General features: G+C 43.3%; 1 protein-coding gene across 3 annotated transcripts in view; it reads right to left on the bottom strand.

Annotated features, from left to right (window-relative positions):
- Positions 1-25,753, bottom strand: part of UBE2F (ubiquitin conjugating enzyme E2 F (putative)) — a 233,784-nt gene that overhangs the window by 78,851 nt on the left and 129,180 nt on the right. For all 3 annotated transcript variants that reach the window (XM_063429974.1, XM_063429977.1, XM_063429976.1), the window contains exon 6: positions 9,216-9,286. In XM_063429974.1, coding sequence (XP_063286044.1) covers positions 9,216-9,286 — 71 coding nt within the window. The remainder of the gene's footprint in view (positions 1-9,215; positions 9,287-25,753) is intronic.

The following is a 25,753-nucleotide window of genomic DNA, read 5'->3' as shown; positions in this document are numbered from 1 at the left end:
GTGGGTGAACTTAAACTGTATGACTATGCTGTGGTTCTTGTAGGCTTTGCGTGCGGGGGTGGGGGGGGGGGGGTGGGCACCATGTCCATTTTGCTTGGGGCCCCCAAATTCCTTCAAACGGCCCTGCCGATCCTATTTTTTTAAATTGAGGTGTGTGTGCTGCCGTATTCTGCTTGAGTTATTTATACTGTAATTGCTTTGTATCGTTGTATTTGTGCGTATATGAGCTATTATATTGTATATGTTCATTAGTAGTTTATGGTATCGTGTATGATACATATGAATGTGGGCTGTGTATGAGGGCTGCTTGTGGAATTGTGTGTAGATGGATATGTCACATTGTGTGTTAGGTAGTGAATGGGGGCTGTTTGGGGTTTTGCACGTGAGAGGCTGCATGTGGGATTGTGTGCGTGTATGTAGATTGTTAGTGGTGTTGCATTTGTGGGGATTGTGTGTATGTTTGTGTGTGGGCTGTTCGTATTATTTGTATGAGGGGAGGCTTATTCTGCAGGTCTGTGTATATCTAGCAGTGTGGGTGGCTTCCCTGGGTTCCAGTGGGGACCAGCCTGGGCAGGTACAGGTCAAGGACAGGAGCTGCAACATCAGCTGTGGGCTGCTCTACTACAGTGTGGATTCCCATTCACAAGTGCTGGGAGGAAGTGATCTGAGATCACTTCCTCTATGTGCTGCAATGCATAAATTGAGGATTGTCCTTCACTACCTCTTTGTATTAGCAGATATCTGAAGTTTCACTGAGACTCCTGATAGGCCAGACCCTGTTTGGCTCTAGCAGCCTTGAGTGCCGTGGAAAGACACCTCGAGTGCCGTGCATGGCACTAGTGCCGTAGGTTGCCTACCCCTGGTGTATGACATCACCTTTCACTCCTTTTTATAAATCTGATTTTTAGTTATCATGCTTAAGAATACAGATTCTAGATACACATCTCTTTTTTTTTTTTTTTTGTAAATATATTTTTTATTGTTTCACTCGCAAAAGTATACGTTCCACATCTCAATGACTGTAAATTGTGAGACTCGCAGGTCTCCATTGGCTCGCTGAGCGTGATACAAGTATACAACATCAATTTAACTATGAACTGTGAGACACGCAGGTCTCCATTGGCAAGTACAGTGGGTAGCCATGCGTACAACTTCAGATTAGTTTTGAACTGTGAGATACGCAGATCTCCATTGGCATATTCAATGTGTAGACATGTACATAACCTCAAATTAGCCTAATAGGTGTGCATCCCTGGGTGCAACATGTGTTCATACAGAGTTGGGGTGTGGGTCTTGTGTAAAAAAGCGCCATCTGAGGTCCGAGGCCCCCCAAGTGGTAGGTTCCGTTAGATGTTTGGGCCGTACTAGAGGGTGTCAGTAGCAGTTGTCGTGGCCAGCATCTTTTGCGTAGTCGTTAGTGAGTGTGGGTTCTCAGGTCCCGTGTGCTATGTGGACCCGCCGGTCCCTCCACGACCTTGTGTGTCACTACAAGGGGTCGTCACCCCCCTGGTCGTGCGTGGTCAGTGTCGTATCAGTCTCGACCGTCCATGTGGTCCGTCTAGTCTGTGTCCTGGTAGGTAGTCTATTTCCGGTTCTGATCCCCTGCGTGTGTGCCACAGCACGGCAGGGAGGTGTTATATGGGCTACCCCGGTCCTCCGCGATCCCCGAGGCCCGGGTAGGGTACGCCCCCGCCCGGGTGTCGCGGGCCGCGGGTGACCAGTGGGCCAGCCAAAGGTTATGGGTTATGGCAGGGGGTGTCAGGTGAGCTAGGTCAGTCTGCGTCTGGGTCCTCAGATCGTCCTGGTACGGTCCCATCCCCGGGTTCGCGTTCCGCCCAGAAATTTGGAGTTGTCGCTCTCAGTAGCCAGTGCGTCCATGTGTTAAGATAAGTCTGGTGTGTGTTGTTTGCAGAGGCGTGGAGTTCTTCCAGTGACCTTAGTTCCTCCATCTGAGTGAACCACGCCCCCAACGGGGGTGTGTTCTGTTTTTTCCAGTGTTGTGGGATGATTGTTTTGGCTATGTTAAGGATGCGAATTGTCATTGATCGTTTGTATGCGGATCGAGAGGTTTTAGTGTGGTGTAGTAGCATTTCAGCTGGGCCGAAAGGTGGTGGGTCATCTGAGAATTGTCCAATAATTTTGTGTATGGTCTTCCAATACGGGGTTATCTTGTTACATTCCCACCAGATGTGCAGGAGCGTGCCCTTTTCCGTGCCGCATCTCCAGCACTCTGGGGGGCAGTCAGGGACACGCACGCTCAATGCGGCGGGCGTGCAGTACCAGTGAGTTAGCAGTTTATACGCTGTTTCTTGGGTCTTACTAAAAGTGGAGCAGTGGTGCGTCAAGTAGCATATTTTTTCCCATTCCGCGTTACTGAATGTGCGTCCCAGTGCTGCCTCCCATTTTCCCATAAAGCTGGGTTGTGCGGTCTGTGTTCGTGTCAGGAGTGAGGTGTACATGAGGGATACTCCGTGCGTCAGCGGGTCTGGGGTCAGACAGTGGTCTTCGAAGTATGTGGGGGCTCGTCAGGGCGGGCCCCTGTGGGAGCGTCGCGGTGTACGTCTGGATCTGTTTATACTTGAGGCGCGTCAGGAGGTTGTGTTCCCCTTCCCCTCCTAGTTCCCTCAGTGTTTTAAGTCCGCTCGCCTTGTAGACGTGTTTGAGTCTAGGTAGTGGGTCAGGTATAAGGGATTTGAACGCTCTAGGGTCCAGTCCAGGGGGGAAGCTCGGGTTGTGTATCAGGGGGAGCAGGGGCGATGGGTACGGTGCTAGGTCGTGTTTCCCTTTAGAGTTGTGCCACTCCTTCAGAGTAGCTTTTATGTATGGGGAGCATTTCTTGTTCTCGCTCCTTATCCCTGGGGGCAGCCAAGGTAGTATTGAGATTGGGGCACCTGCATCGTGTTCCTCTGCCTGTTTCCATTGTTTCTGGACCCCCGGTTTGGTCCATTCTATTATCCTAAGAAGGTGGCATGCTCTGTAATAGAGGGTGAAGTCTGGTAAGGCCAGGCCACCTCTATCTTTCGGCTGTGTCAGTAGTGTGTGTCTAAGTCTCGGTCGCTTCCCATTCCAGACGTATCTACCCAGGGCTGTGCGGAGTGTGGTGAAGAACGTGCGAGGGATCGTGATGGGGATGGTTTGGAGGAGGGCTAGGAAATTCATGTTAACTACCTGTATCCTTCCTAGCCACGAAATGTGGGGGTGTGCCCATTCCTGCAGCTCGGTGCGGAACCGTGTGTGCATCGCGTCGAAATTTTCCCTGAGTATGTCCCCTGCTTTTCGTGTGAGCCAGATACCTAGGTATTTAATTTTATGCGTGGCCCACTGGAATGTGTATTGGTGGCGTATCTGAGACGCCCTGTGTTCCGGGATGTCGATGTTCAGTATGTATGATTTCGCGAGATTTATTTTGAAGTTGGAGATCTTCCCGAAGTCCCGAAAGGCTTTCAGGATATTGGGGAGAGATACTTCCGGGTTCGTTACATAGAAAAGCAGGTCATCTGCGTACGCCGCTACTTTATGGTGGTTCATCCCTGCCTGGACTCCCATTATGTCGGGGTTATCCCTAATCGCTACCATGAGTGGTTCGAGAGCCAGGACGAAAAGTAACGGGGAGAGAGGGCATCCCTGTCGGGTACCATTTAGAATGTCGAACGGTGCTGATAGCGCTCCGTTAATTATCACTTGGGCTGAGGGTTGTGAGTAGAGGGCTGTTATCCACCTCATGATTCCCGGGCCCAGGCCAGCGTGTGCCAGTGTCCGGAACAGATAGTTCCAGCTGACTCTGTCGAAGGCCTTCTCCGCGTCTGTCGACAGCAGGAGAAGGTTGCTTCTTCTGCGTTTGTCACCGTGTATCAGTGTGAGGGTGCGTATAGTGTTATCTCGGGCCTCCCTCCCCGTCACAAATCCCACCTGGTCCGGATGTACCAGTGTGGGTATGTGTGCCTGCAGTCTCGTGGCTAATATTTTAGCTAGTAATTTAAGGTCGCAGTTTATGAGGGATATGGGTCGATAACTCCCGCAGTGTTCTACGTCTTTGCCCTCCGATACACATCTCTTTAGGTGAACAAAGAATAAAAAATAAGGTCATACAGACCATCACATGATGTGTCCGAGGACTGATATCAGATCTTAAATGCCATCATCTGGGCTCGCAGGCCCAATGTAGTGACGGACGCGCAGGTCCTGTATGGTGTTGCCAGATTTTGAACGTGGTATGTAATATATATTTACAGAGAAAAGAACAGAATGTGTTTCTAGTTTCATTAACCAGAGTGAGTTCCCCAGACAGGGATATGTTTCGTGTTTATGACTGGGAGAGTCCAAGAAGAATGCAAGCCTGGTAAGTTAGAGGTTACGTTTCTGATTAGTCTCGTAGGACCTGAGAACCACAGTGAGATATCGTGCTTGGGGTTCGGTTCCCCCCTGAACTTATATGTACGGGTGGTCGTGTGTTCGTGTTTGTTGTCTGTGGAGGAATCTGCATTGTGTCCAATCTACCTGGCCTCTTCTCCATAATGCTGTGAGTCAAGGGTATGTTGTGATGGGTTTCCTCCCTCTCATCTATCTACAAGTGGTGTGAAGTCCATAAGGAGAGAGGTGTGTGTTGAATGTTGGTGAATCGTGAAGCGTTGTGGGTATTGTGTGTTAATTCTTCAGTTATGTTCCCTGTAGTTAGAGTGTTTCATGATATGTGTCTCTAAACACATAAGGTAGAGAGCTTGTGTCAGGTCGCGTTATTACTTGTGTTGTACCTAGTACGGACGTAGCATGCTGTGTATCATGTGTTTGGTCTCCTCGGCCCCCATTCCTGTTCCCCCCCGCTCCGGCACTTCGCCAAGAGAGAGCAATCAGAAAGGGTGGGATAATGTGGGAAGGTAAGGAGGTATATGGTTTGATCTGTGTTACGCGGGCCCTGTCCCCGCCGACGTCCCCTCTGCAGCCCCAGTAGCATCTCCATCCCGCCGGTATTGGGATATGTATAGGAACCATGGTAGCCACATCTCTGCATGTCTGGTTCCTCGGTCTGTCAGAGATGCGTGTTGCTTCTGCTGCCTGGATGTCCTCTACCCTATGGATGCATTCTCTTTTAGTGGGTACTGTCGCTGTTTTCCAGTGTACCGGTATGGACGCTCTGGCCGCATTTAGTAGATGACAGAGTATCGATTTATTTGTATAGCGGAATTGGTTGTGTCAAAATGTGGAGCAAGGCCAGTTCAGCACTCCAATCCAGGATGTCTCCCAGGATAGTTGTCATCACGTCCTTGATTATGTCCCAGTATGTGGTTATGCTTCTGCATGACCACCAGATGTGTACCAGGGTGCCCCTTTCTGCCTGGCATCTCCAGCATGTGGGGGGACTGATGGGAAGATCCGGTGTAACAATGTCGGTGTTATGTACCAAAAAGAGAGTAACTTATAATTAACTTCTTGGTAATATGAGCTCATGGAGCTCTTCTGTTGCCAGATTAGTGCTTTATCCCATTGCGGGGTTGTGAAAGTCGTCCCCAATTGTTCCTCCCATTGTCGCTTAAATGTGTTGGCATTAGTTGTGCCAGCTGTTATGAGGTGTTGATAGAGTGCTGAGATTGCATGTTCTAGGGGGTTGCCTCGGTCGCAAAGTTCTTCAAACCAGGTGAGGTCTCTGTGTATGCGTTCTTTGTGGGGCATAGTGTCGTAGTAATGTTTCAGTTGTATGTATCTCATGACGGCGAGGGGAGTCCTGGGTTCGCCTTTCAGTAACGAGTACAGGGTACGCAACCCTCCGTTTCGCAGGGCCTTGTGCATGGGTATGAACGTCCTGGAGCTAGCAGTGGGCCATGCTCTATTGGGTAGTCCTCCTCCTATGGCTTTGTTATGTGTGAGAGGGATCATTGGGCTTGGTGTGGGTGAAATATGGTTCTGATCTCTCAGCGCCCTACAGCTTTGTATTGTCTGTAAGATCGTCCCCTCCCCTCGGTATTGCGACACGCTACTCCCGTCTCCCCCCCAGATCTTCGCCTCCAACGTAGGGCCGATAAGGCCTCTGTCGAGCTCTGCCCATTGTTTCTGTATTGGTTCCGAGTGCCAGTCCAAGATGCGCTGTAGTACCGTAGCTTGGTAATACTTTTTAAAATCCGGTAGTGCCAGGCCTCCGTGTTGTCTGAGCCGGCTTAGGATGTCATATCGTAGTCTGGATCGTTCGCCTCGCCATACATATTTGATGACTGCCGATTTCAGGGATGAGAAGAAGGTCGCCGGTAGGGTGATGAGTATGGTCTGCATGAGGTATAGAATTCTCGGGAGTATGTTCATTTCTAATACCGCTATTCGTCCATGCCATGTGACGTGCGGGTATGACCATTTAGTCAGGTCAGCCAGGACATTCTTTAGCAGTGGCTGGTAATTGTATCGATATATGTCAGCCGGTTTCGTAGACATCCAGATGCCAAGGTACTTTCATCTTGTCATGGCACCAGTGAAATGCGAACTGTGATTCCAGGGAAGTGTATTCCTTTGTGGGTAGTGTGATGTTCAGGGCTTCACATTTCGAAAGGTTAAGCTTGAATCCAGATACCTTCCCATATTTATCGATTTCAGAGAGGAGACATGGTAGAGTAATTCTAGGGTTGCGTATGAAGAAAAGTAAATCATCCGCGTATGCGGCTACTTTATGGTTCGTCTCTCCCCACTCGTATCCTCGAATATCCGGGTTCATTCGGATCGCTTGCAGTAGTGGTTCCAGGGACATTGTGAACAGTAGAGGTGAGAGCGGGCATCCCTGTCGGGTGTGATACTATATGTCAATCATAATTTATCTCTTTCATATTAAGTGCACCCACACTTATAAATAATTTTATTCAGGAGAAATAGGGCTTTCATTGCACTTCAAACTCTTTGTATTCAGCGGTGTCTTACGAGTACAACAGTACCCACCATGGTACAGGTTTTATGGGGTTTAGGAAAGTTACAGGGTCAAATATAGGGATTGCAAATTAAATTATCTGGACTTTCTGCAAGGGTTATCAGACATGTCTCTCATTATTTAATTAATAAAATTACATAATTATGTAAAAATAATGCATAAATAACATGTATAAGCACCTCATTTTACGTGTATTTTGTTTTTATTTATATACATTTTATACATAAACACACCAAAATACAATAAATAAGAATATTTATGTTATTCTCTCAAAATAATGTAGTTCATTCTATTCTGAAAACACAGGCAGTTCCCCTGCAACCAATGATGTAATCTGGCCGATCTGGACATGTGATCACAATGTCATTGCGAATACAGGAAGTGGATGAGTGGAGTTTCCTGACAAGCGATCGGATCTGGTGTGGTAGGCAAGTATGGCGGCTCCTGGATAATTATGGAGTATTATGCCACCCTTTTGTCATTAAAGTCCTCCTTTTGTAGGATGGCATAGCAATCTGACCACCCAACACATGAATTCAACATTTAACAAATCAAATTGTGCAAGTATTTAAGTAACCCAAGTATGTAAAGACATTTAAAACTAAACTTGCATATTTTTTCAAATTGTGTAATCCAAAAACCGTTAGAGATTTATCTGTTTGGATAGCTGTGTGTTACACATTGTTACGGTGACTGCTTTAACATATGCAAATAATAAAAACAATGTTCAACCAAGGCTTAAGTGTGTCTTGTCTACCTCAGCTAAATGTAATAAATATGCGGTGTGTTTAATGGCAAAAAAAAAAAATTATAAAGAAGAAAAAAAGTGTTGTGATCAGGCGGGGGCACTAATTAACAGTTTACCATATGCAACAGCTAGATGTGATGGGTTAAAAGGGACACAATAAGAATCCAGACTTCCTAATCTCAATGGTCTGAGTGTTGCCTCTGTCATTTTAGCTCTGCACTGTAAAAGATTGCTTCTACAATTCTGGTATAACATAAGTGCTATTCACATCTACTTTTAAAAGCAATAGGCATATTTATGGCAAAAATGAAAATACAGAAAAATTAAATCAAGTCTGTGTGACACAAACATAAAGCACCACATATAAAACAGGCACCGAAGTACGCATTCTAGCAGATTACGTTAGTTGGGACAGACAATTCTTTTATGCGGTCAGACTGTACAGTTCTATCTTCCAAATTGATTAAGAATAAAGTCAGAGTGACTTTTTCTTCCATAAAAACAAAAATCAGAAAAAAAATAAATGGAGCAGATCACGGCTGAAGCAAGAATAGAGAACTGTAAAAAAATAAAAAGAAAAACTATAAACCATACTGACAGAGAAAGAATATTTTCTATGAATCTTGTCATATTGGTCTGAGCAAGCTAGATACAAAGATTAGCATGTTCTACTTACATTTTAATGCTAAAATAAAGTTTTGGCTGCTTCAGGGTTTACATCCCATCTAGTCTTTACCGATGACTGACAAAGTTATTTGCTAAAGTGAGAATTGATGGATATTCAATGTCATTCAATGTGAAAAAAACAAAACACTTTACTGAAAGCAAATTTGAATCAAGTTTTTTGTGCTATAATTTAAAATTCACTTTTATTCACCAGCAATTCACATTTTAGTAAATAGCGCTGTTGGTAAACTGTGCTTTTACAAGCAATAATGTATGTACTGTATTTGCACCTGGCATCATGGATGTAGAGATCTGTAGTGGGCTATGTTTTAGTCTTTGAATACCAATAAATTGCATATTTGCAAATGTTTGATAGCATCTTGCACATTACATGGTTAACTGCAGGACTGGAAATTTCCACTAGCAATTGGCAAGTGGAAATTGTAACCATGTAAGTGTGCCATGCATCCCCCATTGTTCATAAGAATCATTAGTGCGGTTTAAAAACAGCAGTCTATTAACTGGGGCTACATTATTATTATTATTTATAAAGTGCCAAGAAATTCCACAGAGCTCTACAATTGGTGGACTAAAAGATACATATTTGCAACAAGACGAATTGGACACACATTTAAAGAGCATGATGAGGGCCCTGCTCAAACGAGCTTACATTCTAGGAATGTGCAGTGGCATTAAAAAAAAAGTGACAGTGACAACGGTTTGGCACTTTAAAGTTCTAAACAGGTTTATATGGCAGAGACCCCACAAATAATTCCTCTGTATTCTTCATAAATGTAGATGTGCAGGGACACGCGAAAAGTTGAATCATAGCAAAGTTAATAAGAAATTGAGCCTCGCAGGTGAATGCGATATATTTCAAGTTATGAAGCAAATAAATACCTTAAACAGATTTCTCCTGTCTCTGTGATGTTCGGATGCCAGATCCTCGTTAAGCATTTCACTTTTGGAGGCTGCACAAAATAAAAAAAAAATAAAAAAAAAATATATATATATATATATATATATAAACATGTGAGATAAGAATTAGGAATAGAAATAAAAAAACAAGCCAAAAAAAGAAAAACAAAGCACTTCTTTCAAGAAGAAGACTTATAATGTGCTACATATGAGTAAGAAAACAATTATTTCCTTTTACTGCCAATTACATGCATATGAAAATCAGTGTTGCAATATATCATAAATATTAGCATGACATTCTTAGTGAATGTTGACTAAACAAAATATATAGCAGAGAAAAAAAGGACACCAAAATAATAATAATACCCGTATCCATGCCCCACGAGTGGGGTCTATTTTATTAAACAAAGGACCTAGGGTCCCTCCCCCCACCCCCGAGTGGCGGTTTGGGCCCCTAAATGACAATAGGGGGATAACCTATAGTCCCCCCTGTAATCCCCACCTATGAGCGTCGGGTGGGGGCCCTAAATGACAATAAGGGGGGACCTTTTGTCCCCCAGGAACCAACCCATGAGCGGCGGATGAGTGGCCTTAAATGGGTAAAAAAAAAAATTAAAAAAGCCCAAGCGCAAAAATAAATAAATAGAAAAAAAACGTGGCAAAAATTTTTTCCCTGACGTTTAAAAAAAATAAATAAAAAATTATTTATCGAGGGTACTGTGCAGACTGAGCTCCGCAGGGCGAAGAAAGGCTTATAAAGCCTTCCCACGCCCTACAATTTGACTCAGAGCGCTCTGATTGGTTGATTTAAGGATCACTATTTACCTATCAGTTAAGGGTCACTATTTACCTATCAGAGCACTCTTATTGGATTATTTTTTCTAAGCGCCAGGATTTTTTTTTCTGCATTTTTTTTCCGGTCTGGTCTTTTTTTATTTTGTAAGTTCAACGGACTTGATGGATTTTAATTTTGCCTTTTTTGGGGCTGAAAAAAGAAGACATCAAATGGTAAGTTGTTTTTTTATTTACAGGTATTTAGTTCTATTGTTCCCTCCTCACTATTTTTAGGGTAAGGGGGGTATGTAGGGCTTTATTTTTATTTATTTTTTGGGTGGGGGTTGACAAGAGGCTTGAGGACCTCTAGTCACCTGGGGGGGTTTGTAATTTAGGGATCCCACTCTCCGCTTATTGACATTTAAGGCCCCTACCCGCCGCTCAAGGACATAATACGTGTGTGTGCGCGCGTGTGTATATATACACATACACACTTATTTCCTGTATATGTTTAATATAATTAAGGCATCTTAATATATTATACATACCGTATATACTAGAGTATAAGCCGACCCGAATATACCCAAAGCTAGACAAGAAGCTGTGTAGAACCCAACATGTTTCATACACTAATTTGTCCTTTATTAATGGCAGAACCAATTAGCAGATGCAGATACCCTATTATACCATCGCTGGTGAGAGAGCTGTGTTGACTAGAGCTATTATAATCTGCTAAATGTAACACAAAAAACATACCAATATAATGACTGTAAAATGAAAGATAATGAACAAAAACAAATGTTCAAACAAAACCACTTAAAAAAATAAATAAAAAAATGATTGTGCTGTTGAAACAATATAACAGGCATGCCAGACTTTCCACAACAGTATTGTCAGGCTAAGAAAAAAAAAACATTCAACATGGTAGTCCAAGTGACAGCACTATTTTACATTATACAAAATACATCGTCGGGTCGTACTAGTACTGTACTAGTGTACTAGGCTGTACTAGTGTTAGACAAAGTAGATTGTGTCGTTATTCGCTTCTGTGCGTGCTCTGACTGTATTCTTCAGGCACCTGGTCAGATTTCTGGTCTTGTAAGGGTGGTTGGACTAGGCCAATTGTGCCTGAAGGTGGTCTATGGCTGGTGGTGGCCTGCAATGCTTGTACAGTCACCTCCAATGCGGTGAGCCCCTGCTTGAGGCTTTTCACCTCCTCCTCTCTGGTCCATACCCTCTGCGTGACGGCATGTATCTCGTATCTCTTCCTTTACAAGCGCTATGTCCGCATCAAACAACATGCGGATTCAATCGTAGAGGTCTGCTATGTCTTGTTTCGTGGAGGGTGCAGAGTTTGGTGCTGTTGCGGGTGAGACGGGCTTGGTAGGCAGTTCTCAAGATGGAGTGGCCTCTCCATCTGACAGGTCCGTCCAGGCCTCTCCGTCTGACAGATGCGTTGAGGCCTCTCAGTCCGCCTGGGATCTGAGTGCCTGTTAGTAATTTAACAGAGAAAAAGAGTGGAAAACACCTTCAAATGAGCATGTAATTAATACAACCTGGAGAATATAACCAGAATAAGATATTCAATTTGGGAATATAATACAATCTGAAATGATAAAAATATATATCATAGCGTAATATTGTTAAGATTAAATGTGAAAGTGTAAAGTTTAGATGTTAAACTCACAAACGAAAATGCAAATCAGGCTTCTCACCCCCCTGGGGTATATAAGTATAGATCTTGATAGTAGATCAAATAACGAAGTATGTCTTAAAGAGACGGATAAAAAGAGCCATACATGGTGAAGTATGTATAAAAAATACAAAAAGATATTTATTGGGAGCACTTACAGACGTAAAAAGATAGTAGGCATATCTCCACTCTCAGTGGAACTGGATGGCAGTGTAGAAATAGGCAGCACAAATCCAATTCAAGGTTATAGAGAGCAGGAACAATAAATCAGCATACAAAATAAAATATTAAAATATAAATAAAAAAGCAGACAATAAAGTCCAATATCCAACGCGTTTCGTCCAGGTAGGTAAGGGACTTCGTCAGGGATATATAGAGGATCAACCGTAGAAGAGCTTCTTATACCCATCGCAATCTTCTTTCATGCCGTTCACCGGCACATGCGTTCCAGATTGGAACGCAAGGGAAAACTTCCTGTTTCGTCCGTTATTCCAAATGCGCATGCGTGGAAACCAGAGTTCTATGCGCTCGAGAATCGAGCATGAGAATACGCATGCGTACAGTCTGTGTAAAGAGAAAAATGCACACAACGGGCGAACATGTCGCCCTAAGGATGAAAATCGAGAACCACATGAAAAAGGGGGGATCTAGTGGGAGCAAAAGACCAAAGCAATATATACAAAACCTATTTGAATAATGATGTCTCAGAATAGTACCCATTATAGTCAGATATAGTTATCATATAATTAAATATAGTTTACATAGCAAAAACATGATGTTAAGCATAAATTTAAATGGAGATGTTATACAAAACATATCCAAAAAAATACACAATGAAAAAACAAAAAAATAAATAAAATATAACAAAAATAGTATTAAATAATATTATTCAAAAATAGATCAACCCCAAACAAAACATACGTATAGTAATATACTAAACGTATATTGTTGTGAGAAAAAAGAGAAATACCATATCGAAAAAATGATGATAAACAGTACCCTATGCAGTGCTAAATAAGACCTTGTAGGTCTATTTCCGCATTAAGACCACAATGTAATGTTCTTAAGGTGTATATCCAAAAGGCTTCTTGGCGGATAAGTTCTTGGAGTTTGTCTCCTCCCCTACATCCCAAAGTAACATGCTCTATGCCAAAGGCTTGAAAATTTTCCCACCTAAAGAGTGGACACATATTGCAATGTTTTGGAACACTATGATCAAGTTTGCCCTTTTTGATGTTATTAAAGTGTTCCAAGAATCTGATATGGAGCTTTCTGGTGGTGCGGCCCACATATTGGGCTCCGCACCCACATTGGAGTAAATAAATTACAAAGGTGGTTGAACATTGAATGTGTTTCTTAATTGGATATATTTTGGTAGTTTGAGTACTAGCAAAATTTGTAATTTTTCTCTTTTGGTATTTGCATGTGGAACAATGTCCACAGCTGTAGAAGCCCTTGACAGGTTGTAAAAAAGAACTGGTGGAAGATGTGGGATATACGGGAAGGAGACTAGGGGCCAGTTTATTTTTAAGATTGGCAGCTCGTTTATATATAATAGTCGGTCTTTTAGGAATGATATCTCTCAGTATATTATCATTTTGTAAGATATACCAATATTTATTTAGGATTTTCTCAATATGTTTAGCCTGTGAGTTGTATTGAGTAATGAATGCAAACTGTAAATTTGTCTTTTGGGTATCTGAATTCTTATTATTTTGTTTCTTAGGTCGATGTTGTAAAAATTGTGATCTATCAGTATCCAATATATTCTGTATATCTAGGTCAATTTGATCCTGATTATAGCCCTTTTCTAGGTACCTCCTTTTAATTACCGTATATACTCGAGTATAAGCCGAGTTTTTCAGCCCATTTTTTGGGCTGAAAAACCCCAACTCGGCTTATACTCGAGTCAAGGTCTGTATTATGGCAATTTGCATTGCCATAATACAGACCGGGGGAGAGGGGGGCTGGCAGAGCTGTACTTACCTGTTCTGCAGCTCCTGTCAGCTCTCTCCTCCTCCGCGCCGTCCGTTCAGCACCTCGGTCAGCTCCCAGTGTAAGTCTCGCGAGAGCCGCGGCTCTCGCGAGACTTACAGTGTGAGCTGATAGAAGGAGCTGCACGGACGGCGCAGAGGAGGAGAGAGCTGACAGGAGCTGCAGAACAGGTAAGTACAGCTCTGCCAGCCCCCCTCTCCCCCCCCCACTGAACTGCCACTGGACCACCAGGGAAGGAGAGCCCCCCTCCCTGCCATGTATCAAGCAGGGAGGGGGGACGAAAAAAAAATAAAATAAGAAATAATAATAAAAAAATATATAATAATAATAAAAAAAAAAATAATTAAAAAAAGGGGGTATAAGGACCACTGTGGGAGGGGGGGGGGGGTATAAGGACCACTATGGGAGGGAGGGGGTGGGATAAGGACCACTATGGGAGGGAGGGGGGGTATAAGGACCGCTATGGGAGGGAGGGGGGGGATAAGGACCACTATTGGAGGGAGGGGGTGGGATAAGGACCACTATGGGAGGGAGGGGGGTATAAGGACCGCTATGGGAGGGAGGGGGGGATAAGGACCACTATGGGAGGGAGGGGGGGGATAAGGACCACTATGGGAGGGAAGGGGGGGATAAGGACCACTATGGGAGGGAGGGGGGGGATAAGGACCACTATGGGAGGGAGGGGGGGGATAAGGACCACTATACCACTATGGAAGGGAGGGGGGGATAAGGACCACTATCGGAGGCAGGGGGGTGGGATAAGGACCACTATGGGAGGGAGGGGGGGAGAAAAGGAACACTATGGGAGGGAGGGGGGGATAAGGACCACTATGGGAGGGAGGGGGATAAGGACCACTATGGGAGGGAGGGGGGGGATAAGGACCACTAGGGGAGGGAGGGGGGGATAAGGACCACTAGGGGAGGGAGGGGGGGATAAGGACCACTAGGGGAGGGGAGGGGGAAGTAAGGACCACTAGGGGAGGGGAGGGGGAAGTAAGGACCACTAGGGGAGGGGTGAGTTAGGACCACTGGGGGAGGGGGGTGAATGAACATGGGGGTGGGGAGGTAAGGACCACTGAGGGAGGAGGAGGGGAGGTCAGGACATATGGGGGGGGGCAAATATCCTTGCACCGGCCCTGCACACACTGCATTCATACACTGCATTCATACACACACTGCATTCATACACACACTGCACTCATACACACACTGCACTCATACACACACTGCACTCATACACACACTGCACTCATACACACACACTGCATTCATACACACACACACTGCATTCATACACACACACTGCATTCATACACACACACGCTGCATTCATACACACACACGCTGCACTCATACACACACACGCTGCACTCATACACACACACGCTGCACTCATACAGACACTGCACTCATACACACACGCTGCACTCATACACACACACACTGCACTCATACGCACACACTGCATTCATTATACACACACTGTAAATAAATATTCAATTAATATATTTTTTTTAGGATCTAATTTTATTTAGAAATTTACCAGTAGCTGCTGCATTTCCCACCCTAGTCTTATACTCGAGTCAATAAGTTTTCCCAGTTTTTTGGGGAAAAATTAGGGGCCTCGGCTTATATTCGGGTCGGCTTATACTCGAGTATATACGGTAATTCAGCCTGTTGTAAAAATATATGATTGTCTGAGCAATTTCTCCTGAGGCAGATGAGTTGACTTCTAGGTACATTGGAAAGCCAGGGGGGATAATGAGCACTAGATAAGTCTATAGCAGTATTACAATCAGTAGGTTTGAAAAATGTCTTAGTCTTCAATTGATTATGTTCTATGTAAATAGTAAGATCCAAGAAGTCCAAAGAAGTTGGACTCATGTTATATGTGAATTGAAGATTATAATCATTTGAGTTGATATAATCAAAAAAATCCTTGAGACTATCAGCAGATCCCTCCCACACCAGTAGGACGTCTTCTATGTAGCGTCGCCATAGGACCAAATTTCCCCCCGAATGTGCTCCAAGCGAAACACACTTCTGCTCCCAGTGGGCAACATACATGTTGGCAAAACTGGGGGCAAATTTGGTACCCATGGCGACGCCACATTTCTGAAGAAAGTACTGACCACTGAACCAGAAGAAATTCTTAGTTAATACAAATGAAATGCATTGAATCAAAAATTCAATTTGTGTCAAGGAGAGAGACTTATATTGTATCAAAAGATCTTGTATGGCTGAAATGCCCTTATCGTGTGGAATATTAGAATACAGGGCTGAGATGTCCGCGGTGGCCAGAATATATGTAGATTTCCAAGGTATAACCGTTATGTCCTGTAAAATGTGTCCGGTGTCTTTAATATAAGAGTCACTAAGAGAAACATATGTTTGAAGAAAAAAATCTATGTATTCGGACAAGTTACATGATAAAGAGGAAATTCCACTAACTATTCCACTAACATGCGGATTCAATCGTAGAGGTCTGCTATGTCTTGTTTCGTGGAGGGTGCAGAGTTTGGTGCTGTTGCGGGTGAGACGGGCTTGGTAGGCAGTTCTCAAGATGGAGTGGCCTCTCCATCTGACAGGTCCGTCGAGGCCTCTCCGTCTGACAGATGCGTTGAGGCCTCTCAGTCCGCCTGGGATCTGAGTGCCTGTTAGTAATTTGCCTATGTCTCTCTTTCCGAAGGTTGTTGCGGCCAGAGTCTTCGGTTTTGTGCACCCCATCTCCGGTGAGGCATGTACCGTGTTAGGTGTGGGCGGGTAGGGAGCCCAGTCGTCCAGAAACTCTGCGTGTCTCCCAGGAAACCACAGGTCACTGGGCCTGTGCGTCCACTGTTTCTTGTGTGGCGATTTAGCTTGCTTTCCGCAGAAGAAAGGCATGTATATGCACCGTGGGCTGTCACCCAGCCTCGGGTAGCACTGCTGGGGGCTGATGTAGCTTGATCTGGTCGATTATTGTCAGAATGTAAGAATGTAGGGCTCGGAGCAGTATGAAATGGCGTCTACTCCATGCGGCTGCTTTGCCCGCCAACAAAACCACATTTTATATGTTTTAATTAAAAAATGTTCTCAATGATATATGCCAAAGTGTAAATATTATCTGGGAAAAAAAACCAAAAACATTATTCCAGGAAAGGATAATTTCTTTAACCCCTTAAGGACACATGACATGTGTGACATGTCATGATTCCCTTTTATTCCAGAAGTTTGGTCCTTAAGGGGTTTAAGTGACACTGTAAGCACCAAAACAACTTTAGTTTAGTGGAACACTATAGTCATCAGAACTACAGCTTGTATGTAGTTGTTCTGGTTAGTATAGACCGTCACTGCACGCATTTTGCAGTAAACAACTTTTTTTTGTTTTTGCAAAACGGCAGTGTTTATATTACAGCCTGGAGACACCTCCAATTGCCACTCCTTAAATGGCTACTAGGGGCGCTTCCTGGGGCAGTCCTGCACAGTATGTCTACACCCAATGAACATGGTGACACTGAATGCGATTCAATGCATCTCTATGAGCAAATGCTGACTGGCCAGGGTGGTGTTTAGCTCCTCATTTTTAAAGTGCTGTGATGAAACAAGCATTTTATTATTATTATTTACATAGCGCCAGCAAATTCCGTAGCATTGTACAATGGGTGTCAACAATGCCACAACAGCATAACACAGAATATCAGTTAGGGTAACAATATGACATTGGTATAAAGCACAACATTTTTATAAAACATGAGTATCCATTTTTCAGTAGGTGGGAGCGCTGTTACGTACAGGAGAGGTAAATGTACTGAAAGATTGGATCGTTAAGTGAGTGGTGGTCGAAGGGTGTAAGTACAGTGTTGAGATTGTGATTTAGTAGGTATATAGTATGTGCTCACTATCGTGGGCAATCCATCAGAGGTTTACAACACTGTTATGAGTGCAAAGCGTAGTAGAGTAGCATGTCTATCCCGTGATAGGTCGAGCAGTTTAGTAGCTTGAGATTGTCTGCGGCATGATGCTGCAGATAAGCTTTGCAGCTGTGGGTGAGTGATTGAGTGGTCCCATTGTGGGTCACGTGTAGGGTCCCAGGTGTTCCCCAATGATAGGTTACGCCTGCAGCGCGAAATTGCTGTGTGACTGGTGTGAGTGACTTGCGCCATTGCAGGGTCGTTTTTGTCCTGATAAAATGTTAGTTGGGCTTCTTCAAATAATAGAGGCATTTTGCATCTGAGGGCCGCCATAATATGTCCCTTGTCATGTAATGTCGTGCACCTAAGAATGATATCTCTAGCAGGATGTGTTTGGTCCGGGGAGTCTGTATAGCACATAAATAGTGATTTTTCTCACTGTTGCCGGGGGTAAGATTGCGGCAAGCATTCTCCTCACGAAGTGTGGCAATTCCTCCGCCGAGACAGCAGCTGGTACTCCACGGATTTTGATGTTATGCCATCTGTACCAGTCCTCTAGGGCTGTCATTTGCAGAGACAGTGCTTGGTACGATTGTGTGAGTTCCTGTACCGTTGATTGTACGTTAGATAGACCGACTTATGTTAGAAATGTCCTCTTCATTAGCACGTACTCTGTCAGTAGTGTTCTGCATATCTGATCGAAGGACTGCCAACTCAGCCGCTAATGGAAGTTGTGTCTAAAGTGTTTGTTTTTCTTCTTAAAAACACCTTACACCTTAATCCCTAAATCCTGGACTGTTATGGGGTACTTGAGGACTGGGTTGGGATCCACTGGTATATATTAAAAGCTCTTCCTCCCAGCTCAGAGAGAGAACATGCACGCTCAGCAGTAGAAAACTTCTTAGAGCTTAGAGAAACATTTGAATGAACCTCGGATGATGCGGAATAAAAATCGAGCAAGGAGGGGAGGTTGAAAGTGACCAATAGGGCTAAAGATAATGAAATGCTATTTTTTTTTCTCATTTCCCACTGCAAGTGGTATGTTGCACAAAAGCATGTCCAATTTTACAAGATTTTTTTGGTGCATTTTATACAACCCTTTTATATCAAAGGTGCTTCCTCCAAACACTGATTCAGAGGTTGCATATGTATGCAATCAATTAGTGTTATTTTACTAAAGTAAGAATTGCTGGGAATTTCAAATTTAATGAAGAAAAAAAAAAAAAAAAAAACGCCAAAGTGAAAACAGAATTAACACTGACAATCTTTTTCATTCAGCATTTCTGGCCTAAATTCTGAAATTGACTTTGAATTACCAAGAATTCTCACTTTTAGTAAATAACCATGCATAGCTTTTAGGAGTCAAAATAAAATTAGATGTGGTCATTAAATAATTAACATTTAATGTAAGTCAGTTTGCAAAAACCCAAATTTCCCACCATTTTAAAACAGTAGACTATGAAAAAAAGTCAAAATCTACTAGAGATTGTATAGAATATAGCCTTAATTGGAACACTGGATTTTAATTCTAAAATATAAGGCAAAATATGCCTCAAAGATTTTTTTGTTTTGCAATAAAGAAATACATACAGATATCTATTTTCCAATCCTTTTTTTTTTTTTTTTTTTTTTTTACACACATCTTTTTACATTTTATTACTTTGGCAAAGCGATCACATGCGCTTCCAAATGCCTCAGGATATGAAGTATCGCATTACCCACCTCAAGCCGTTTTATATATCCTTATGGTATTGGATTTGATCATGTTTTTTTGGATCCTTCTCAATAAAATCTCCTCTATGAAATATTAATTACTTCCGTGCTACTGTTTGCCAGGTTCTTAATTATAAATTAAATGTAACCTTGTTATTTACTTTATTCCCTTGATGCATTTATTTTATTAGAATGTTGGTATATCAGACAGTTAAATCAAATAGAAACTAAAAAGGATGGAATTCTGGTTATGAAGATACCTATTTCAAATTCTCCTGTATCAAGCAGTGCTGCTATTACCCATCTCAGAGAAATTACAGACTCTTACAGTAATATTTTTATTGCCAGCCAAGCTGAAAATGAAAGATTTCTAAATATACAGTTATGACAGATGTAGATCACCAACACAACGGCCTCTGACTAGCACTCAAAAACCACTTTGCCACGTTTCTTGCCGAAAGGACTCACAGTGTGGCTTTGCCATCTATTAAATGCAAAATGCAGAACAAATATACCTTAAAATACTTGTCTATCTTCGGCAAGTTCACAACAAAATGGAAGAGATATCTTTGTCAATCCCTAATCCCATTTCTATGGATTTAATAAGCATGCATGAGTGCACATATTCTCATTTTCACAAGAATGTGCAACAAATCCATTTTCTACATCTACATCACTTGAAAGGAGTGTAGTTCTCAGGTTTAGAAAGGAATGCATTGTGCATTATCATCCTATTGCTTCCTATAGTTATTTGCTGCTTAATATCTTTTACGAGCGATACCACAGTATCATTTACTCCCTGCGTGAGTCTTGACGCTTCACTTAGTAGTGAGAGTTCAGGAACTGGAGATAGTACAATATTTTTGAATTATTTGCAAAACCCTTATATCTTCGTGAATATAAAGCATATACTAGAAACGTGATATACACACTACATGGATCCTCTCTTGCAACTGTCATTAGTCTAATACTATCCTTACCTTTTTGTGTCATTTTACCCCACTCCCTCTAGCATGTAAACTCATTAAGCAGGGCCCTCAACCCCTCTGTTCCAGTGTGTCCAACTTGTCTGGTTACAACTACATGTGTGAGGAACTGACTCTGCTGGGTTTCGAACCCTGGTTTACATGGTGCTAAACCTCTTCCTTACCAGTACACCAGCCTGCCTTTTGCAAATTTACCTGAGATCTGATACCATTGCTTGTTGAGTCAAGGTTATGACTCATCAGCTGTGTCTGGTCTGGTGTCTGGTTCTTGGCCTATAAAAGCGACATCCTGTCTCTGTACCTTTGCCAGATTATTGTGGTTCCTGTACTCTCTAATCAAGCTTGTTCCTGTTTCTCCTACCTGTTGCTGAATTTGGACTGTTTTGACTTTGCTGCTTCTCCTTCCCACTGACCTCGGCTTGCCTCACTACGATTATCATTGTTCTGTTCCAGTCTCCCATCTCTGATTAAGACCAGAAGGCCACTCAAGGCTCAGGGGCTCAACCACTTGGGTAACGAGTGGCTACCTCTGGCAGAAAACATTGCTGATCTGGCTACTGGACTCCAAAACTTTGTAACATCAATATCATTACAGAATAATCTGGCCCATTCATGGAGACCGTCGGATCAGATTCTGCATTGGCCCAGCAGGTTGCTTTTAATGCAAGAACTATGCAGACCCAGGCACAGACCATTCAAGTGCTGCAGGATCAGGTAGCTGAACTGCAAAACGAAGTTCGATCAATGCATAGTGAGCTTACCAGCTACAGGGCACATGATGTTGCGGCTGCTGCTACTACTACTGTTACACCTGCACAAGATGCCCGCTTGCCTCTACCAGAAAAATTTGGAGGAGACCGCAAAAAATGTAGGGGTTTCCTAAATCAATGCCGTTTGCATATCATGATGTTACCTAACCGTTTTCCATCTGAAAGAGAGAAGGTGGGATTTATTTTCTCCCTATTCAGATGAAGCCCTGGCCTGGGGCTCCCCTTTTCTGGAACAGGACAGTCCAGTCTTGGGAAATTTAAAAGACTTTCTTGAGGCCATGTGCCTAGTTTTTGATGACCCCAATCGCTGTGCTACAGCAGAAGCCACTCTCCTTCATTTACATCAAGGGAGGCGCTCTGTGGCTGAATATGCTGCTGAATTCAGACAGTGGGTTACTGATACTACGTGGAACCAATCAGCCCAGAGGTTCCACTTCAGAAGGGGTCTCTCAGAAGCTATAAAAGATGAGCTAGCTCGTGTTGATCTTCCTGTTGAGTTTGATGCATTTGTGCGGTTGGCTATCCGGATTGATTGGAGACTTTCAGAAAGAAGATTGGAAAGACAGGGCTCTTTTAAACCAAGTGCTACTCCTACTTTCTATTCAAGAATTTCTACTCTGACCCCACAAACACCTACAGACTCTGAACCTGAGGCTATGCAGGTAGATCTAATAAGAGGGCCATTATCCAATGAAGAAAAACAGTGGCGACGCACTCACAATGTATGCCTGTATTGTGGTAGTGCAGGGCATTATGCCATCAATTGCCCTAGCAAGTCTAAAAGAACAATAGCTATGACTGCTGAGGGTGCACAGATTCAACACCAATCCCAGATTTCAGGCCAACTGGATTCTGTCACACAACCCTTGTTTTCTCTGGCTCAGGGTGAAGAGGGTATGATGACTCAACATCCTCATTTGGTGGTGCCTATCACTTTGCAATATGGTGATAATACAATTTCAACTACAGCTATGATAGATTCTGGAGCAGGCGGAAACTTTATGGACATTAAATTTGCAGCAGGAAATATAATTCCCTAAATCTTCACCTGTGTTAATGGAAACAGTAGACTGTTCTCCACTTACGTCAGGCCCGGTTACACATGAGACTGTGCCCTTAAAATTGATTCTGGAAGTGAATCACCATGAGTCTATATCTTTCCACCTAATTTCCTCAACACAGTTTCCAGTGATTTTGGGTATACCCTGGCTTGCTCTGCATAACCCACAGATTGATTGGAAGACTAGAACTTTGTCCTTTCCTTCAGAACACTGCTTAATGAATTGTCAACTCTCTAAGGCAACACCTGTTGCCACAACAATTAATGAAATGGTTGCTACAAATTTAACTAAGCTTCCTCTACAATATCGGGATTTTGCAGATGTCTGTGATAAGAAGAATGCTGATCAGCTTCCACCTCACAGGCCTTATGATTGCCCCATAGAGCTGCTACCTGGAGCTGCTATCCCATTTGGCCCTTTCTGCGCCTGAATTGAAAGCACTTCGTGAATACATACAAGAAAATCTTGCCAAAGGCTTTATTCGACCATCTACTTCTCCAGCAGGAGCTCCTATATTCTTTGTAGAAAAGAAAGATGGCAGTCTACGGCCATGTGTCGATTACAGGGACATTAATAAGATCACTGTTAAAAACTGCTATTCCTTGCCTCTCATTCCTGAACTTCTGGAGAGACTTCGCTCAGCTAAAATATTTACGAAGCTTGATCTACGGGGGGCATATAATCTGGTTCGCATAAGACCAAATGATGAATGGAAAACAGCTTTCAGAACCAGGTACGGACATTACGAATATCTAGTAATGCCATTTGGGCTTTTTAATGCCCCTGCAACTTTTCAGCATCTAATCAATGATGTACTACAGGATCTCCTGGATCAGTTTGTTGTGGCATATTTGGATGAAATCCTGATATTTTCTGATAATCTTGAAAATCACAGAAAACAGGTCTGCATTGTTCTTGAGCGCCTTCGTACCCACCACCTATACATAAAACTGGAAAAATGTGAGTTTGAACAAACAGAAATTCAATTCCTGGGGTATGTAATAACTCCTAAAAGTTTAAGTATGGACGCAAGTAAAACTAAAGCCGTGCTGGACTGGCCCATCCCCAAGAATAAAAAAAGATATTCAGAGATTTGTGGGGTTTGCCAATTTTTACAGGCGTTTCATTAAGAATTTCTCTGCCGTTATTACACTGATCACTGAACTTACACGTAAAGGGACTCCTTTTCAGTGGTCCAATAAGGCTGACACTGCATTTTCCAGATTAAAGACCGTTTACACCTGCCCCTATCCTGGTACATCCTCAGCCAGAATTGCGATTTACTGTAGAGGTAGATGCTTCTGATTCAGCTGTTGGGGCTATCCTGTCTCAAAGGACTGGACCTAAGATGTTGTTACATCCATGTGCCTTCTATTCCCGCCAGATGTTACCAGCAGAAAGAAATTATGACATAGGGAATAAAGAACTTTTGGCTATAAAAGCTGCCTTCGCCGAATGGAGTGATCTCTTGGAGGGAGCCACCCATCCAATTACTGTCCTCACAGATCACAAAAATCTGGAATGTATTCAATCAGCTAAGAGACTGTCAGCCAGACAAGCACGCTGGTCCTATTTTTCTCAAGGTTTAATTTTTTTTTTTTATATACTGCCCTGGTTCCAGAAATGGCAAGGCGGATGCCTTGTCTAGGATAGCTGACCCCCTCCATACTACAGTAACCAAGGCCACCGTCTTGCCGGAGAGTAGATTTTTAGGAGTTACCTTTCCTTCTGATCTAATGTCTAGCATTAAAAAGGGCTACTCTAAAGATCCAGTTTTTCGTGATCCTCCTTGTGATCTTCATATGACCATGCTTAATGGGTTTTGGATTTTTCAACAACGTCTGTTTGTTCCAGAATCAGTGAGACTGGACGTTTTACGCCTCTACCATGACTCAAAACCAGCAGGTCATCCAGGAATCCGAAAGACACAAGAACTACTTACCCAATCCTTTTGGTGGCCTAAATATTATGAGGATGTTAAGAAGTATGTGTCCTCTTGTGATGTATGTGCCAGACATAAGACTCCTCGCTCATCCCCTGTTGGCTTGCTTCAGCCTCTTCCAATTCCTCATCACCCCTGGGGATCTATATCCATGGACTTTATTGTGGAACTACCTCCCTCTAAGGAACACACTACCATTCTTGTTGTTGTGGACCGGTTAACTAAGATGAGTCATTTCATACCAGCTCGTGGTCTCCCTTCAGCTAAACAGACTGCTGACCTAGTTATTCGGGAAATATTTCGCTTGCATGGAGTGCCTGATGAAGTAATATCTGACAGAGGAGTGCAGTTTACATGTCATTTTTGGAAATATTTTTGTTCTATTCTAGGTATTAATGTAAATCTGTCATCAGCTTTTCATCCACAAAGTAATGGACAGACTGAGCGAACCAACCAGACTTTGGAACATTATTTGCAGTGCTATATTAGTTACCTGCAGGATGACTGGCTGGATTTTCTACCCACGGCGGAGTTTGCCTATAACAATGCCCAACACTGCTTCACTTCTCTGAACCCATTTTATGCCAATTATGGTTACCATCCAACCTTTCTAGTGAGTCTCCCAATTACTACTTCCATTCCTGCAGTCACTGACCGGCTAACCGCCTTACGAGATTCCCAAGAACTGTTGAAGGAGACTCTTTCGGAGGCTCAGGAATGTTACAAAAGAGCTGCTGATAGGCATAGAAAAGAGGTCCCAGTTTATCATGTTGGTGACAAGGTTTGGCTGTCAACAAAGAATCTTAAGCTTAGGATTCCTTCTCATAAATTGGGTCAAAAGTTCATGGGACCTTTTGAGATCATCGCTCAGATCAATGCTGTCACCTTCCGTCTGCAACTTCCGGATTCCATGAAAATACATCCAGTGTTTCACGTGACACTGCTTAAACCTTTTCATGAAAATACTTTCCCTGGTCGAGCCCTGCCTGCCTCACCACCAGTCCTCGTGGATCGTGAAGATGAATACGAGGTGGAAAAAATTCTTGACTCCAGGATCTTCCGCAAAAGCTTCAATATTTGGTTCATTGGAAAGGCTATGGTGAGGAGGATAGATCGTGGGAACCAGTGGACAATGTGATCTTCTTCAGTCTTTCCATGCACAGTACCCTGCTAAACTAGGAATTAGGGCATCCAGAGGCTGCGCCTGTAGAGGTGGGGGTAATGTGAGGAACTGACTCTGCTGGGTTTCGAACCCTGGTTTACATGGTGCTAAACCTCTTCCTTACCAGCCTGCCTTTTGCAAATTTCTGATACCATTGCTTGTAGAGCCAAGGTTATCAGTGACAACTCTCTTCAGCTGTGTCCGGTCAGGTGTATGGTTCTTGGCCTATAAAAGCCACTTCCTGTCTCTGTACCTTTGCCAGATTATTGTGGTTCCTGTACTCTCTAATCAAGCTTGTTCCGGTTTCTCCTACCTGTTGCTGAATTTGGACTGTTTTGATTTTGCTGCTTCTCCTTCCCATTGACCTTGGCTTGCCTCACTACGATGATCATCTCTCTGTTCCAGTCTCCCATCTCTGCTTAAGACCAGAAGGCCACTCAAGGCTCAGGGGCTCAACCACCTGGGTAACGAGTGACTACCTCTGGCAGAAAACATTGCTGATCTGGATACTGGACTCCAAAACTTTGTAACATC

The sequence above is a fragment of the Pelobates fuscus genome, chromosome 8 (genome assembly GCF_036172605.1).
Source record: "Pelobates fuscus isolate aPelFus1 chromosome 8, aPelFus1.pri, whole genome shotgun sequence".
Taxonomy (NCBI): domain Eukaryota; kingdom Metazoa; phylum Chordata; class Amphibia; order Anura; family Pelobatidae; genus Pelobates; species Pelobates fuscus.
This window is presented reverse-complemented; position numbering and strand designations above follow the sequence as displayed.